This window comes from Macadamia integrifolia, unplaced genomic scaffold (genome assembly GCF_013358625.1).
Source record: "Macadamia integrifolia cultivar HAES 741 unplaced genomic scaffold, SCU_Mint_v3 scaffold2586, whole genome shotgun sequence".
NCBI lineage: Eukaryota > Viridiplantae > Streptophyta > Magnoliopsida > Proteales > Proteaceae > Macadamia > Macadamia integrifolia.
Window position 1 is genome coordinate 22,461 of NW_024868815.1, and position 17,306 is coordinate 39,766.

A 17,306-nucleotide genomic window follows, 5' to 3' on the forward strand; every position below is an offset into this window, starting at 1 on the left:
GTTTGGTTCGAGCTTTATTGATCCTCACCAATTTAAAATCTCACGTTGTTACTACACTGTTCGTTAATCAAGTGTCATAGGCTAGGCATTGGCATTCTTATATTCAATTGTTACTAATCTGTAATCAAAGTCAAGTTAATCGGGTTATATTTGTCTTTAAACTATCTGATTGAGTTAATTGGGCAATACCCAAGTTGTAAATAAACCATAAATGAATTGATTAAGTTATTAACTGAATAAATGGCTACTAATGATCAGTCCTAATCAAGAGCTCGATAGGTTATAATCAATCACTGTGAATGTCATTCTAAATAATAATTGATTTAGACCTGACACCAAATCATATAATAATTTATAGATTCAAAATTTTTTTTTATGAAAATAAATTTATTCAGCCGAATGAAAAGAATTCATGGATGCCAAACATTGCGGTTGGATCCAATCAATTTTAATCCATACTTTGCGGACCAGCTTTTGACACCCCTAATTATGGTTTTATGGCTTCTTCGTTCTGTCTCATGAGTAATAGTACTAGAACACACCCCAAAAATACAAAAATAAAGGTCAAATTTGGTAATTTAAAGTATCTTGAAAATATGAGTAATCAGTAATGGACAAATCTTAATTATTGTCTCATGGGCCATGGGCCAGTTGAGATAGAGATCTGAGGAATTGATGTGGATCTTCGCTGGAACGTAAAAAAAGATCAATTTGTTCGTATGGCCAATTTTCCATTACCTCTGGGTTACATCAAACATTTTGTCATTTTCCTTTGATTTCTTTTCTTATAAAGATTATACCTACAGGTTGTTCTGTGTTCTTTCTTCCTTGGTCATCCCAATTTCCATGGTTTTATGCAATTTCAGAACTTGATTGTGCAACGATGACATAAACAATAGAACACTGAAGACTTTTTTGAAATCTCGAGGAAGAATTTCCATTTCTATCCCTCTCTTAATCTACTGTGCTTGAGTGGGAATTTCATTAATTTAAACTATGGTTCTTTCTTGTATTCCCCTGTGATTACGGGTACCCCACGACCCATTGCGTGGGCTGCGGGTAACAGGATATATGGGGAGTACACAGAGCTCAGGCTCCCAAAACACACAGACACTGTAAGCCCTTCTTTCTCTCAATCCCATTTTCTGTTCCTCTTCTCTCTTTTTAGAGTTTGGACTTGAAATGTCTATGAATTGAAAGAACAGTAGTTGCAGGTGAAGGAAGGAAAGAGAGAAGATGGAAGAGGGTTCTCCGAAGATGACCCATCTGTCTTCCATTTCAACAATGCGAAAGGGAGGCTTGAGGACTATGCCCTTCATCATATGTGAGTTCAGCAGCTCTCCCATTTTCCCCTTTTAGAGAAGATTACTTGTTTTAGCTCCTTATTTTGAGAATAATCTCACAACTACAACTGGGTCTCTTAATGAGTTCATATTTCTGTGTTCTTATTGAAATTCTACAGTGAACGAGTCGTTTGAGAAGGTTGCAAGCTATGGGCTCATGCCCAATATGATTTTCTACTTGATGAAAGATTATCACTTGGATGCTGCTACTGGGACTACCATTCTCTTGCTCTGGTCTGCTACCTCCAATGCCCTTGCCATGGTGGGGGCTTTCCTCTCCGATTCTTGCTTGGGTCGCTTTCGTGTCATCGCCCTGGGCTCCTTCTCTAGCCTCCTTGTAATTGAGCTTTCATTTGGTTTCCCTCAAATCCTTACTCTTTACTCTGTTTCTTTTGAGAAAAGATCCAATTTTTAACAGTGTTTTGGTCATGGCAGGGAATGATTATGCTATGGTTAACAGCCATGGTTCCAGAAACGAAGCCCTCTCCCTTCTGTAATCCTTCGAACGGGAGCTGCAAATCCTCCACGGCTGCTCAACTAGGTCTCCTGTTTTCCTCATTTGGTCTCATGTCCATCGGTGCCGGTTGCATTAGGCCATGTTCCATTGCCTTTGGAGCAGATCAATTGATCAAGAAAGGCGACCCAAACAATGAAGGTCTCTTACAGAGCTTCTTCAACTGGTTTTATGCTTCCACTGGGGTTTCCACCATCCTTGCACTCACCGTGATCGTGTACATTCAAGAACATTTGGGCTGGAAAGTGGGTTTTGCAGTTCCTGCATTTCTCATGCTCATAGCTTCTCTCTTGTTCTTAATGGGTTCTCCTCTCTACATCAAAGTGAAGGCCAGTAAGAGCTTGTTCACCGGATTCTTTCAAGTGCTTGTGGTAGCATTTAAAAACAGAAATCTTTCTTTCCCTACCAACAACTCTATTGAATGCTACCATCAAGCCCAAGATTCAGAGCTCATCAAACCGACCAAGAACCTAAGGTATGGTACTCTTGACCATTTTCACAAGCAAAAATCAAAGATTATTTGCTTTGATCTTTCCATGATTTCATGCACCTGTTCTATCACCGTCACCATCAGTCAATCACTAGTTTCAAAATCTAGGACTCTAGGGATCGGTTAAAAAAACTCAGCTTTCAGCTATGCTGACTTCAGTCACCTCTCGGTAAATCTACGATGGCCTTTTTTTATTTTTTTGCTAAACAGTGAATCTATAATGGCTTCTTATCAAAGTAAAAGGTGAATCTACAATGGCTTGAAGCATACGCTAGGTCCCATCTAGGCATTTAGGGGTGAGTCCAAGTCACTACTGTACTGGTAACGTTCAGTAAGCTAATTTCAATCCTGCATTTAATTTCTTTTGACCAGAAAAAAAAAAAAAAAAAAAAAAAAACTCAAATTAACCCTTTTTTTCCTCGATCCCTGTGGAAGTGGAACCCATCTTGATCCAGGTAGTCGGTAGGTCTTAATCCAAGAGAAAAGATCATCTTGGGTGGCTTAATTACCTTAGATTGGAAACGGTAAAAGATTTTTGTTGTTGACAATCTAACCCAAGAACTCCCTGAGGGTGGTTCCTCTGCTGAGAAAAAACTGATCTTTTATTACAGTTTCTTACTTCATCTTCTGATCTTCGCGTTATCAAGTGAGAACTTCATTGATCAATCTTTCTTTGTAGGTTCCTAAACAAAGCTTGCATCATTGGGAATCAGGTAACAGATGTAAAACCTGATAGTTCACCATCAAATCCATGGAAGCTCTGCACAGTGGATCAAGTTGAATCGCTTAAGTCACTATTGAGAGTGGTCCCTATATGGTCTAGTTGTATCATTGTCCAGGTGATCATAAACCAGTCTACATTCACAGCAATCCAGGCAAGTACAATGAATAGACACATCACCTCTCACTTCCAAATTCCTGCGGGTTCGTTTTCAGTGTTCTTGGTCCTCACTTTGACGATATGGGTAGCCATGTATGATCGTCTAATCGTTCCTCTGATGGCAAAACACATGGGAAAACCTCATGGGCTTAGCCAAAATCAACGTATGGGGATTGGAATACTTGTCTCTGTAGCAGCTATGGCAGTCTCAGCAGGGGTTGAGAGGGTTCGAAGGAGGATGGCTATCAGAGAAGGGTTAGCAGATAATGCATTCAGTGTGGTGGACATGTCTGCTATGTGGTTAGTGCCACAGCAATGTCTGATTGGATTAGCTGAGGCAATCAATGCTGTGGCACAAATAGAGTTCTATTACTCTCATTTCTCTAAGAACATGGCTAGCATGGCAATGGCTCTGTTCACATTAGGTATGGCTGCTGGCAACTTGGTAGGGAGTCTTATAGTGAAGATTGTGGATGGAATTACAAAAGGAGAGGGTAAGGACAGTTGGCTTTCAAGTAACCCAAATAAGGGTCACTATGACTATTTTTACTGGCTTCTTGCAATTGTTTGTTTGGTTGATATGCTTTATTTTCTTGTATGTTGTTGGGCTTATGGGTCTGACAAAGAGGAGGAAACCAAGCTTGAAGGTGGAACAGGAGCAAGTATAGTAACCTAAGCATGAGGATTCCCCATCATCACTGTATTTTATTTTGGCAAAAGGCTTCATAGACTGTTCCCTTTAAACCTTTGGGTCTAGTTCCTCTTTACAAAACTTCAGCCCCCATTAAATTTGCTGTATGTTACAAATTGGTGGGTCATCCATAGTCTCATCCAATTAAAACCTGTTCCTACATATTTTTCTTTGTATTTTGGGGGGGTGTTGGTATGAAACCATCTTCTTGTATATGTGTGTTAGATTGTATCTGTTTTTTTTATTAGGAAAATCTTCTTGTAACCAAAGTTGATGGAAAAATATGTGCTACTTGATTGAACCAGCATCTCTCTGGATGTGGATGTGGATGTGGGTGTGGGTGTGGGTGTGGGTGTGGGTGGGTGTTAGTGGGTGATGAATGATGCTGCTTAATTCTCTCAGAACCAGTTGTGTTACTTGATTATAAGGGAACACTGCTACCTGCAAAGGAAAAAGGCAGAAATAAATTTATTTGAGAAACAGAAGTGAATCATATAAAGCCAGCCGAAATCATAGTAATCAAAAACTTAGAAAGAGATTTTATCTGCAACTGGTGACAAATTTCTAGGCATTTGATAACAAGGCAACTTTGCTGTTGGAGGAGCATCAGTAATGATACTCAAACCCTTTATCATGCTCTTCCAACCCTTTCTCTTGTTTGTAGCTTGAAGCTGTTAATGGAGGCTGTTGAGAAATTTGAGGCATCCCAAACGGTGTTCTGAGTTCCTAGGAACCAAATCTGTGTTTGGGTGCTGGACATGGCAAATCCGGCTGTTTGAAACAGAAAAAAAAACAAGCAGTTTGGGTGTAGGGTAGGGAATCAACAATCTAATCAAAGCTAATCAAAGAACTGAGTTGCATTTGTAAACTAAAAAATATATCAAAATCTTACCTAATAACCCTCACATCAATGTTCATAATGTTCAAAATTTGCTTGCAAATGATGCAAAATCCATGACAGAAGTTGGAATAAAATCTCATTGAGATTGTAAACTGAATCTTTTCTTTTCTTTTTCTCCAGAAATATGATTTAATAAATGAAGCTTAAGACAGCAATCAGTTCAAATACACCCAAGCCTTTGATATTAGAAGAGGCTGTTGAAGCCATGGATTACAATGAAGACGAACATAAAGAACATTTAAGTGTCCATCATCCATGGCAGATATAAACTTCAAGGTGGATTACATTAAAGAGGAACATAAAGAACATTTAAGTGTCTATCATCCATGGCAGATATAAGCTTCAAACCAAGGTATGTAGACCAGAGATGGCAGGTATTTTTAGTAATTGTAGGGTGGGTAAATAAAAAGAGGGTCACAACCTCTGTTTGTTAAAACGGGAACGGCAAAAAAACATTGTTCGGTACGGGTATGTTTTAAACGGATCAAAACATGAACGGGACGGTAAAAAATACGGTCAAATACGATAAAAACGAGAAAAAAAATAAAAAACGGACGATACGTGTTTTAAACGTTTATATTTAAATAATACGGTGTCAAAAAAAGGGCAATATATAGACATAAATTGGCATAATAATTCTCTAAATACCTAGATAACAATCAAAATAAATAGTCCCGTTTTAAACGTTTCTATTTTAAAAAGTTTATATTTTTTAAAATCCGTTTTTTTACTGTCAAAAAAACGGTACGGCGTTTAAAACGGCAAAAAAACTTCAAATAGCCCCGTTCCCGTTTTTTACCAACTTTCTGTGAAAAATTCGGCAAACGACGTTTAAAACGGCAAAAAAACGGGATGCCGTTTTAAACGCGAATAAACTAACTAGGGTCACAACTTCTCAAGTTCAACAATTTGGTTAGATGCAATCTTTTTCATTAGAAGAGAAAATTTTCTATAGGTAAGTTTGTTAATGTGAATGTAGACAGTTAAGGGGGCACGTTTGGTTCAACGGTAAAGTATAAATGTTGCAACTTGTTAGTTAAGTAATCAAAATAGCTTATTGACATTCTCAGGGTAAAGCTGCGTAATCCTCGCTCCCTTCTCTTCCCTCCCCACCTTGTACATGTGGAAACTTCATGCACTAAGTAAGCCCTTAATGTAGATCAGTGAACAGTATAAGGCCAAGGGAAATAGTTGCATTCAAAGGATTCAAAGTATAAGAGGGCCTTGGAGTTTGAATCTTCTATACTCACTCTGTCTGCGTCCCTCCCAGAAAGACTGCCTTGTTTGAAAAAAAATCCACCTTTTTAGGTGGCTGTCGTTGACACATTTACAACTTACCAATTCGAAACATGTTTAAAACATTATAACTATTATTTTTGCTTCTATAGTATAGAGGAAACAATTATGACTATTAAATATAATAAATTTATAGGTGATTAAATAAGGCCATTATGGAAAATTCAACAAAATTTCATTTCTTGACTATCAAAATAGGCACACATTTCTTGGGGAAAAGATTCCTATGATGCTAGTTTGAAATCCAAACTGCACGCCGTCACTCGAAACCATAGATTTAGGGGATGGTATTGGTATTAGAATTGGTACATACTGATCTTGATATCGATCCAAATCAGATTGGCACATATCGATCGATTTCGCCCTTTTTTTTTTTCTTGGAGTACTAATTTTTTACTATTTTACCCCTAAAACGATCGGATAATCGATCTAGATCAGTCAAGGATCAGGGAACGATATCGATTTGGTACGGCCGATACTTGAAATCATGCTCGAAACATTGTAGCTTACTCAAGGAATTATCGTATATTCTCCTTCTTGGACAGGGTTGTCTTTTCCAGCACCCTCCTTTACCTGAAACTACACACAGGCGTCAGAGCAATAGAGTTGGGTCACCTCTTAACAGTTTCAAGTGTGTTTACCTCTTATGATTTTTTTTTTTTTTTTTTTTCTTTTGAAATAGAACTTTTTGTTGTTATTGACTCCCAAAAAAAAATTCTAGGTTTACAAGTTTGGCCTCATGAGCTCAAGCTTGCCCTACCCGCCCTGAGCCCAGGATAGCCTATCCTTGCCCCTGCCCCTGCCCCTGCCCCTACGCTGAGCCTGATAGAACCTAGGTTGGGCTAGAGTTGGGATTTCTTGGCCCAGAATAGGTTAGGCCTGATCCGATCTTATATATATAAATATATAATGGAAAAAAGAGTTGTAAAAGGCAACATGTCTCCTACAACACAACACATGGGAGGGCAAAATGACCCGTTTGCCCCATAAGAAAGGTGGACGCCATGTTGTCTTTTATGTAACCCTCTCTCATATATAATATGCATTTATACATTACTAATATCACAATATATGGTTAAGAAAAGAAAAAAAAAAAAGCCAGCCTTACCTAAGCTTGAAATGATAAGGGGGCAACCAGGGTCAAAGCCAACCTGACCCAATCAAGGTTAATCAGGACGAGGCTGGACTAATTAAACCCAGTAGGGTTCGACCTCGGCTGCAATATTCCAACCCGATCTTAGGCTGGGCCTGAGTTGAGCTAAGTGGACCTTCGATTGGCTTGAATTTTAGCAAACCCAACCCAGCTCTATTGCACGGTTTGCACCTCTAAACAGGACTATGACATAAAAGTTGGGCCTTGTCCCATAATTATACCGTATATTATATACATCATCGACATGGTGAGCCCATAAGTGTATATAATGTATCATTTAACTTCTATATGAATTTGGGCTAGGGAACAGGCTGGGCTGGCCTTGATGCCTTAATCCTAACCCAGTATGGCCCAACATTGGCTTGGGATTTCTCAATTTTGCTTAGGCCCAATTTTGTCTTTAGAGTTCTAAATCTTAGACAGGCCCACATGCTGGAAATCCAAAACCAATGTCGCGCGGAAAAGATTGGGTAAGCCTCTGGCTGGTACGGTCTTTCTTGCAGGCCAAATTTATGCACTAGAAGTCTAGAACCCTTTCCATAACACTTGCCAGGGTGTATTTGGGGTTCGGACCGGGATTAACTAATTTAAAACCAAAACTAACCGGATCAATCATTAATACCTGTTTAGGGATAAACATGTATCAGTTACGGTCCTGTTTATGACAGCCCAATTATAAGTCGAAATCGACCGGCCCATTTAACTATCATCATAGATATTGACCGTTGAGTTTACTTTTTATACATTTTATTCAATTTTTTTCTACTCCACTTTTGACGAGAGTAAAGAGTCATAATTAGTTCGATATGTATTGAATGTCTCTCCACCGACATCTGGTGTGTCATTTTCCACCGTTTTTGGTGTGTGTTTCTTTCTCTTAAAGTCCTCCACACTCCTCTTCTATCTATTAATCATGATAACACAACCAAAACCTTTGCCTCTACCACCAACTCCACCCTTATCCAATTCTACATCATCTGCCACTTTGACATAAGATGCAAAATCGGACAGTGAGAATGTCTTTATTATAGCTGATGAGTTTGAAGACCAACTAAACCACTCTGAAGCTTTGTCGCTTGCTGGTCTTGTCTTAGCTGGAAAGTCGTATAGAAAACAAGCTGTTACAAAGGCTTTGATATCAGCTTGGAACATCAGCCATCCTGTCATTGTCTCTCCCATCAAGAATCATACATATCTCTTTCGATTTGAACATCCAATGGACGTCCAGAATGTGCTCAATGATGCTCCTTGGTCAGTGGCGGAAACTTTGCTTATCCTAGAACGATGGAAGCTAGCCCAAGACTAATCTTTTGCATATACTGATATTTGGGTCCAACTTCATGAAATCCCTGAAGAGCTGCAGAATTACAAATTGGTTTCTCATTTGGTGATGAAAGTTGGAGATGTTTCCAGATTAATGCAGACTACTGGGGTTCGATCAGGCAAGGGTCTTCATTACTTCAGAGCTCGTCTTAAACTTGATGTTTGTAAGCCATTGAAAGACACTATACAGATCCGTAGACACAGTGGGGAGAAATACTTAGTTGATTTAAGGTATGAACGTCTACCATTCCATTGTTCTGTTATTATTGTGGTCTCATTGGCCACGATGAGCAGCGTTGCCAGACCTAATTCGAAGATGAGCAGAAGCATAAGCTTACACACCAATGTTCTCATGGTATTTGTCCATCTTTTATCTACCACCACTTCCAACCTTATTTGAGACCTACATCAGATGCAAGATTGTTGGAGTAGGGTGTAGTTATTCTCCCACGAAACCCTTCTACCACTCCTCCTCCTCCAGCCACCACCGATCATTGTCTTTAGTAGTTCTTGGGAATAGGAATTCGGTTGCCTCCACAAACTCTAACTACCCATTACCCTTACCCAATTATCCACCCACAACTCCGCATCCTGTGGTATCCCCAGTTCAACTGCCTATACCAGAACACACCAAATTTGATCATCGGCCACGTCGCCCCATTTACCCTACCTATTATCCACAATCTTTGGGACTCTCAACGACTGAAAATCTTGGGAGGAATCCTATTGCTGACCACCTATTTTCACCTACTACATAGACCAATCCACTACCTCTCCCTTCCAACCCACCCAATCCGATATCAATTCATCCTCCAACACGATGGCCCCAGGTTGTTTCACCTAATAACCACCTCCTCCATTACCTCCAACAACTACCTCAAACCCCTGAAATTTCTCATGCTTAATGGCCTTGCTCCCACACTTGTCAAATTGCAACTTATCCAATCCAATTCATTTAGATTTATACCCAAGTACCCTCACCACCCAACCGCCTTTAGCTTACTCACCAACTGAAAATCACCAGATTATCCCATATTCCATACCAGATTCCCATGACCCGACCCATCAAGCTTGCACCATGCAATCACCTAAATGACCTTGAGTGACAGTGGACAAACCACTCGGATCTGAAGATACTGATATGGAGAGTCCCGAAGTAACTAGATCTCAGTCCCATTTTTTATGGCAAAACCCTGTGGAGGCTAGAGAGAATCAGCCCCATGGGAGCCAATGAAACTTTTGGGATGGAGCTGTCAGGGCTGGGGAGTTCCTCGACGCTATGTTCCTTTCATCATCTCCTCAAATTGCACTGATCAGATATTGTTTATCTTATGGAGACCAAGTGCCACAAATCACTAATTGATAAAGTCTCTCGACAAGGGAATTTCAATGTTTATATCACAGTAGATCCACAAGGTGCCTCGGGTGGTCTGGCTTTATTATGGAATGATAGTGTTATTCTGAATATTTTATCTACTGATTCTCGACTTTTGGATATAGAAATCCAGATAAATGATAAACCTCCATTCTATCTTTCATGTGCCTATGGAGATCCACAAAGAAGAAATAGAAGTCAAGTCTGGGAACAAATGTTGGGCATCACGTTTGGGAAGCATAGGGTGTTAGTCAGTTTTGGCGATTATTGGCTTTGCGTTGAGTCGTATATATACTGTGATACTTGGTGTCTGGCATGCGCTACGTTATTGACCATTTTGGATATACCTATCCTCGTGATGAAGGATATTATATTTGCGTGGTGCTTTTTTTATGGTAAATTTGTTAGGGAATCTTTTGATTTTGACTATTCCCTGCCCTGGAAGACCGCTGTCTTTGGCATGTCAAGCAGCTTGGTCACATTCCATTCCTTGGCTTATGGTATTTTGTACCTAAGCCTTATATTTTTCATTCCTCTATCTACGTTGTATTTCTTAGTTTTAATTGAATGAAATTCTTGTTTACCAAAAAAAATTGATCAACCCAATTATAAATTGTACTATGTCCGTTGACACCCCTAACCTGATCCATCTTAGCTTAGTAGGCAACATTTAATTGTACCACATAAAAGATGACATGATAATTCTTTTATGATAAGGGTATACAAGGAGGGGAAAATGACCTTTTAGGTAAAAAAAAAAAAAAAAAAGGAAAACCTAGACCTTGTGGTAGCCTAAGCTCTACTACCACACCAAGCTCCTACCAACGCTAGTTGTTGTCTTTATTTTACCATTTAATATTCTAATTTGGCCGAGACTTAACATGTGAGTATAATCTTAAAAATTCCAATATGCTCAACTCTTTTGAAAGTTATTTCAAGATCTTACTCATTATGATGGAGAGCGAGACCAAAGACACAGTGACCTTCCTACATCAGTTTTCATTCTTTGAAATAAATTTATTTTCACTAGATAAATAAAACGGTCCGACACACCAACTTTTTCTTAAATAAGGGTAAATCCGTCCGACCCTATTGATATCGATTGAGATCTTGCATGTAGGGAGGATGTAAATAGATCGGATACGGATTTTCAACTATCCGTTTACACTCTGACTTGTATAATTCGGATCTTTCTCTCCCCAATGAAAATAATTGCTTTTGATCCATCTTTCTAGGTTATTTTAAGTCTTTTCCTTATTCTCTCGTACCTGTTTAAACTTCAAGAACTCTCAAAATCATTAATTGATTATTTAAACGGATCGAATAATTATTTTTTGGATAATTCAAATTTTAATTCAGATACCTTTTAATTGGATACGGATACTCTTAAATGAATATGAATACAAATTCGGATTTTAACTATCCATCTAACATCCCTAGTTGCATTTCAACATGTGAACATGTGAGCATGGGCTTTGAGGCCTAAGGATGTGAATTTGTAATCGAAACCGTTTACATCGAAGCCACAAAATCATTTAGTAAATGGTGCGGTTATGGTTTCAAGTTTCAGGCCGATTAGTTAAACGGGTAGGGTTGGTTTTAACCGCGGAACCCGTTGATTTCAAACCGAATTGAAATCGTTTAAACTGATCCGATTAATCCATATAACAATTAAATAAAGAAGAGGCAATAATAAGTATAACAATTAACAATTAAATTAAGTGTCCATCATGCTTTGGTATGATTTATTGCAATTCAGTTTAAGTTTAGGTTTTAGATCGTGAACTTGTAATCCATATATGTTACTATGTTATTATGTTATCATAGATGTGGTGTTTTGGCTGAACCACCTGTCATTTTAATATTTTATGTTGTAGAAGTCTGGATTTGGATGTTGTATGATATTAGTTCTAAATGTTTGAGAATAACCATGCAAAGAAATAGCATTAGATTATCAAATTAAGACATACCATCGTTAATATAGAATCTTTTATTTGTGATTGTCAATTATTTTTTGATAAGCTTATGATCTTCAATTTAGAGATGGTTGCAAGTTATAATAAACCGATTGTGAACCGTTTTATAATCCATATGGATAAATCGAAATCGAAACCGAAACCATTTAAAACCGTGAAACTGACACAGTTTAGAAACCGTGGAAATCGAAACCGTTTACTAAATGATCACGATTTCAGAAAGTGGAACCGTTTAGTAAATAGTACGATTATGGTTTTAGTTAAATAAATGTGAACTGAATCGATCCATACCATTTAAACCGTAATCGAACCGATTAACATCCTTATTGAGGCCTATCTGTCCACCCAAATGATCCCACGAACTCGAGTAGGGTTCTCGCTGTAATAGGGAAGGGAAAGCCCACTGTTCAGCCAATAAAATAACCCCAAGTGGACGATAGGCAACGTTTCCGTGAATTTTTAAGAGATTTATTACAGCAAAAAAGAAGTAATAAGTCCACCACTCATATATGTGTTTTAAAAGCGTGATAGGTGAGGGGATGGGACCGTATCGATTCCAATCCAAATCGAATCGGAATTGACCTGAATCCATCCGATTCAACCAAATTTCATGTTGTCGACCTTGGAATCACTTCGAATTAAGGTTCGAAAACGATGGAATCGGATGGAGACATTGGTCAAAACCGATACTGATTCAATCTCTATCATACTAAATCCATCAATATGATATGAATTTAGAATCAAAGTCGATGCCAATTCGATTCCATTCCAATAACTATAGATACAACTCATCCATAATCGGGATTCTTAATGAAATCCAACCACTCAGCTAACGATTCTAGTAGAAGATTCCAAGGCGGACGCAAGAAAATTATTAAATCCAGTAAAGGAAAAGATAACCGGCTTCCAGTTACTATAAATAGAGTTCAGAGAAGTGTGGAAGAAATCGTCCTGAGACGCCTAGTGTGTAAAGATTTGAGCCTTTGAGGTTCCGTTATTATTATTTTATCGAGAGAGAAAGCTTCTAAGCTCCACTCTCGTCTCTTCTCGTTCTCCGGTCGCCGCTGCAAGAATGGCACCCATAGCTGTCGGTGACGTCATCCCCGATGGAACCCTGGCCTACTTCGACGAGTCTGATCAGCTACAGAACGTCTCCATACACTCCCTCGCCGCTGGTAAGAAAGTCATCCTCTTCGGAGTCCCCGGCGCCTTCACCCCGACTTGCAGGTACTCTCTCTCTGTATTCTTTGAGTTTTCTTTGTTTCTTACTCATGAACTATCGACCACCTAACACGCCGATCTACCCAGAAGATAACATCTCGATCATCAGATTAAACCCTCCCTTTGAATCTGAAACTCAGAACGCAAAGAGGGGTGGGGGGTGGGGGTTGGTCTTGCCTCTTCGCTTCACTGTCGAGATTCCGGAGGGGCTGCCTCTTGATTAGCCAAACTGGCTAACCTAATTTCCATTCGGATAAACTGATCCTTACGATCTATAGACTCTTGGTACCTATATGATGAAGTCATTTTCAACCGATTAGGTTATTCATAATTTCTTTTCCTTCATATCTTTCCTTATTTAGTACAAATGGAGTTGAATTTTGTTCTTTCTTGGGTACATTTTATGCTGTTTTGGTGGTGGGGGGAGAGGTTCCCCTGTTATACGTTTTGTAACTTGTAATTGTTGCAGCATGAAGCATGTGCCGGGCTTCATTGAGAAGGCAGAAGAGTTCAAGGCAAAGGGCGTCAGTGAAATTCTGCTAATTAGTGGTAATTCCCCTTCCCTTCATTTTCAGATTTGTGAGGCAAAATGCTTTCTTTCTGCCCTCCTCTTCCTTCCCAGGCTTTCTTGCGGAAACCCATTCAACCTGTTTAGTGTTTCTAATTGTCCCATGATGATTGTGAGAATCGTTATCGCTATCACCATGGAAAAACCCAAGTGCTGAGATGATAGACAATCACAATTGGGCTATCGTGTTCGTCTTTGGTGATACACATCTATTCTTTCATTGACACTTCCAAGCTAATTTCAATCCCAAAAGCAGAATCTCTTCTTATTTTCCTTGATGTGAACTGGGGATGAATTTAACGAGTATGTCTGACCCAGATTTTACCCAATTGCAGTTAACGACCCCTTTGTGATGAAGGCATGGGGAAAGACGTACCCAGAGAACAAGCATGTGAAGTTCCTTGCTGATGGCTCTGCAACCTACACTAAAGCCATGGGGCTTGAGCTTGACCTTTCGGAGAAAGGACTTGGGACCCGGTCTCGCAGGTTTGCCCTCTTGGTTGACAACCTCAAGGTGACAGTAGCTAACGTTGAAGCGGGAGGAGAGTTCACAGTCTCCAGTGCAGAAGAAATTCTCAAGGCTTTGTGACTACATTCCCGCCCTTCCCTTTAAGTACCCACTACCTTCCTCCCTCGGTCACCATTTGGACTTTTTCTTCGAAGAAAATACTTGAACCATGCTTGTTTTGTCATTTTCAGTTGAATGTGAACAGAATCGTATTGGCTAGAGCAATAGTAGTTGGTTAAGCTTATGTTTGCTTTCATTCAAGTTTGGTATTTTATTTGGAGGCCTATAGATGATTCAGTATGGTGGTGTGATTTGTTTCCTGAAATGATCTTAGGAGAACGGGTTAGGAAAGACATGCATAGCATGGGCATTTGTGGCATAGTTAAGGTAAGGCATTGTTTGTTTATTTATTTGGAAGGTGTGGGTCAGAAAAGTGTCAAAATATACATGGAGAGAGACTTTCCCCTTTCACATCTCAATAATTATAGGTTCTAAAGCTTTAAAAAACGTATGAGTAGATGATGGGAAGGTGTAGATCTGCACAGATCATTGGTCCCGGTGCTGCATAGAGATCTCTTAAATGTGGTTTCGGATAGAGACTGACATACCCACTTTAGTAGGAAAGATCAGGTAATGTTTAGTTTACTTTTGGTCTTGGTGTGTGAGGATGAAGATTCTCTTTATTGACTTGATGGATTCGGTGATGGTATTGATAGATTAGGTTTCTTATAAACATTAGGTGATGTTATTGATAGATTAGGCATCTTATATAACTTAGGTGATGGTATGGATAGATTAGGTTTCTAATAAACATTAGGTGATGGTTACCTTGGGTAGTGTTGGTCTCCCAGAATGAACCATTTGCCCCTCATGTTAGGGTATGTTGACAATTTACAGGAAAAGGAACAAGTCTATCTTTTCCTTTATTTCTTCATTTCATTCTCATTCTCATTCTCATTCTCATGGATAAGTGGGGTTGGTTGTCTCGGCATGAAAATATTAGAATTTCACATGAAGATTGGATGGTAATAAGGGCGTTGGCTTCTAAGAGAGATTGGCAATAGGAGGCATTGTGTCTTGCTTTTGCCCCCGACCTCTACACTACATAGGAAGTGAATGATATTCTGATAAGATGCTTGAATATTTTGCCTATGTGTGAGACCTTTAGTCTTTCCGGACTGAACACGTTTTTGGCGTGCAAGAATGCTTGCTGCCTCAGTTTCAGTTGGTAGGGACTCATTTTGAATCATAGTCCTCTTTTAAAGCATCTTGGGGGAGGTGTTGTCCTTGCTAGATGTCTTCTAATGTGACCATTCAAATCGGTTTTTTGTTCTGATGATGGATTTGGTTTTTGATCCTTCATCCATTTATCATTCAATGGGTTCAGAGGAGGTTTCGAACACCTATAGAGGGAAAGGAGACAATAAGGGTAAAGCCCAAGATACAGCAATAAAGTGTACAAAATACAGAAATAAAGATGATAGTGTAAGCAAAGGCAAGCGAAGAACTAAATACACAACAGGCAGGGACTTACAATGCTTCAATGTCTGTCTGATCAGAGTTTTGCATAAATATTCACTAGGAAACGACTAGGGAACATATAAAATTTTAGAGCCTAGCTTCTTTGTGGCAAGGAGTACAGAATGCCAGTGGCACCTACATGGCTGAGCCTACCCAACCCAGGCTTTTAGTTCCCGAAATATTTAAGATCCATCAGTCTCCCAGGTTTCTTGCAGCATTTGTTGGATGATATTGAGATGCCCTTCTCATTGACAATTGCCATGGAGAATCCTCTTTGACAAGCAAATTTGAGTGGCGGCTTTGAAGATATGGATCTACAGCAGAGAGCTTGAGAGCCTGTGGCACAACGGTTAAGTTGTACTATCAACCTGTTGATCACAAGTTCAAAACTTGGAAACAGCTTCTTTTGCGAAGCAGGGGAAAAAATTACATACACTTACCCCTTCCCAGACCCGACAGGGGGAGCCTGGTGCACTAGGTTATTATTTATTGTGTTTTCTTGTTCTTCAGGCACCAAGATCCGAATCAGCTCCACTATTAAGATACCATGGAATATGTGGCTAAAATCTAATGTGATCTTTTTTATCCCAAAATTTTGGTAAAATTCTCTCAATGGAAGCACTTCCACATGGTGGAAGCCCTTTGTACTGCACCATATTTATTCCAATCCGGTTGTGGTGGTCTGTTCTCCTTTCTATTGAGGATTACTAGGGACTAATAGACTATCACATTGGATGGAACATCTTTTGATCTGTGATTGTAGTTTTGGGCATTCATCGGGAAATGGTTTGGCGTTTAATATTTTGCTAGATGTTTCTGTGCTACTTGATGTTGCTAATGTACATAAACAAAGTAGGGATATTATTTCTATTGCCTATAAATGAGCCTCAAAAGCTATAGTAATGAAGTTGGGTACAGCAGTATTGGCCTTGTGTGTAATTTCGTTTATCACCAATTAATTATTATTATTATTATTTTTTTTTCGTTTTTTTGGGAAGGAGAATGCTACATGATCCATTGGCTGTTGTGCCAACGTGGGAGGGTCAATAAGGGAACATTTAGGGGCATCAATAAAGAGGGAATTTTCAACACTACACTGCAGGGTTCATATGCTAATTTTCAAATATGTACATTTAAAATGCACGCAATTTTTTTTTTTTTAATATTTTTTTGTGATGGTCCTCATGGCAATTGGCAATAGCATTTACTTGGACCTGTCCATTACATGTTATTTATATGCTCTACTCATTGGAAATTAGAACTGTGTTTTCATTTTATTCATTTATTTTGTTTACCCAATGTTAAAAGAAATTTCTCGATCATATGCACCCAACCTTGATATGAGACAGTATGAATCATTTTTCCATAACATAAACCTGCCCCAGTATATGACCAAATCTTCTTGTGTAAATCACTGCTAGTGTACAAAAAAATCATGATTTAAAAAAAGAAAAAGAAAAAAGAAAAGTTATCAATTAAATAACTTGGTCCATCAATTTAGTTATTTAATATTAACAGTTAATATAATTAGTATTAACTTGGTTCT

General features: G+C 38.9%; 3 protein-coding genes across 7 annotated transcripts in view; 2 read left to right on the forward strand and 1 right to left on the reverse strand.

The window, feature by feature from the left end:
- The first annotated feature begins 840 nt into the window (after positions 1-840).
- LOC122066786 (protein NRT1/ PTR FAMILY 1.2-like) lies at positions 841-4,222 on the forward strand. Of its 2 annotated transcripts, none has more exons than XM_042630624.1 (5): positions 841-1,115; positions 1,206-1,324; positions 1,463-1,680; positions 1,779-2,332; positions 3,027-4,222. In XM_042630624.1, the coding sequence occupies exons 2-5, from the start codon at positions 1,237-1,239 to the stop codon at positions 3,901-3,903; spliced, it is 1,737 nt and encodes a 578-aa protein (XP_042486558.1). In that variant the 5' UTR covers positions 841-1,115; positions 1,206-1,236; the 3' UTR covers positions 3,904-4,222. The 2 variants fall into 2 exon arrangements, with proteins under 2 accessions (XP_042486558.1, XP_042486557.1); XM_042630623.1 differs by having other exon boundaries at positions 1,215-1,324.
- Positions 4,223-8,850: 4,628 nt separating this feature from the next.
- Positions 8,851-14,495, forward strand: LOC122066792 (peroxiredoxin-2B). 2 transcript variants are annotated; one of them, XM_042630632.1, is made up of 5 exons: positions 8,851-8,859; positions 9,616-9,619; positions 12,937-13,169; positions 13,633-13,712; positions 14,067-14,495. In XM_042630632.1, exons 3-5 carry the CDS (start codon positions 13,015-13,017, stop codon positions 14,318-14,320), a joined length of 489 nt encoding a protein of 162 aa, XP_042486566.1. In that variant the 5' UTR covers positions 8,851-8,859; positions 9,616-9,619; positions 12,937-13,014; the 3' UTR covers positions 14,321-14,495. The 2 variants fall into 2 exon arrangements, with proteins under 2 accessions (XP_042486566.1, XP_042486564.1); XM_042630630.1 differs by lacking the exons at positions 8,851-8,859; positions 9,616-9,619 and having other exon boundaries at positions 12,883-13,169.
- A 1,168-nt stretch (positions 14,496-15,663) lies between these two features.
- LOC122066790 overlaps positions 15,664-17,306 on the reverse strand; it is an 8,486-nt gene continuing 6,843 nt past the window's right edge. For all 3 annotated transcript variants that reach the window (XM_042630628.1, XM_042630626.1, XM_042630627.1), the window contains exon 4: positions 15,664-16,096. In XM_042630628.1, coding sequence (XP_042486562.1) covers positions 15,927-16,096 — 170 coding nt within the window. In that variant the 3' untranslated portion in view covers positions 15,664-15,926. The remainder of the gene's footprint in view (positions 16,097-17,306) is intronic.

What these genes read in the sequence shown, in the direction of transcription:
- LOC122066786 (XM_042630624.1), top strand. Translation starts at nt 1,237, where the DNA reads ATGGAAGAGGGTTCTCCGAAGATGACCCATCTGTCTTCCATTTCAACA. An exon ending in GACTATGCCCTTCATCATAT is followed by an intron (nt 1,325 to 1,462) that starts GTGAGTTCAGCA and finishes GAAATTCTACAG; the next exon opens with TGAACGAGTCGTTTGAGAAG. An exon ending in GCTCCTTCTCTAGCCTCCTT is followed by an intron (nt 1,681 to 1,778) that starts GTAATTGAGCTT and finishes TGGTCATGGCAG; the next exon opens with GGAATGATTATGCTATGGTT.
- LOC122066792 (XM_042630632.1), top strand. Translation starts at nt 13,015, where the DNA reads ATGGCACCCATAGCTGTCGGTGACGTCATCCCCGATGGAACCCTGGCC. An exon ending in GCCTTCACCCCGACTTGCAG is followed by an intron (nt 13,170 to 13,632) that starts GTACTCTCTCTC and finishes TAATTGTTGCAG; the next exon opens with CATGAAGCATGTGCCGGGCT. An exon ending in TGAAATTCTGCTAATTAGTG is followed by an intron (nt 13,713 to 14,066) that starts GTAATTCCCCTT and finishes ACCCAATTGCAG; the next exon opens with TTAACGACCCCTTTGTGATG.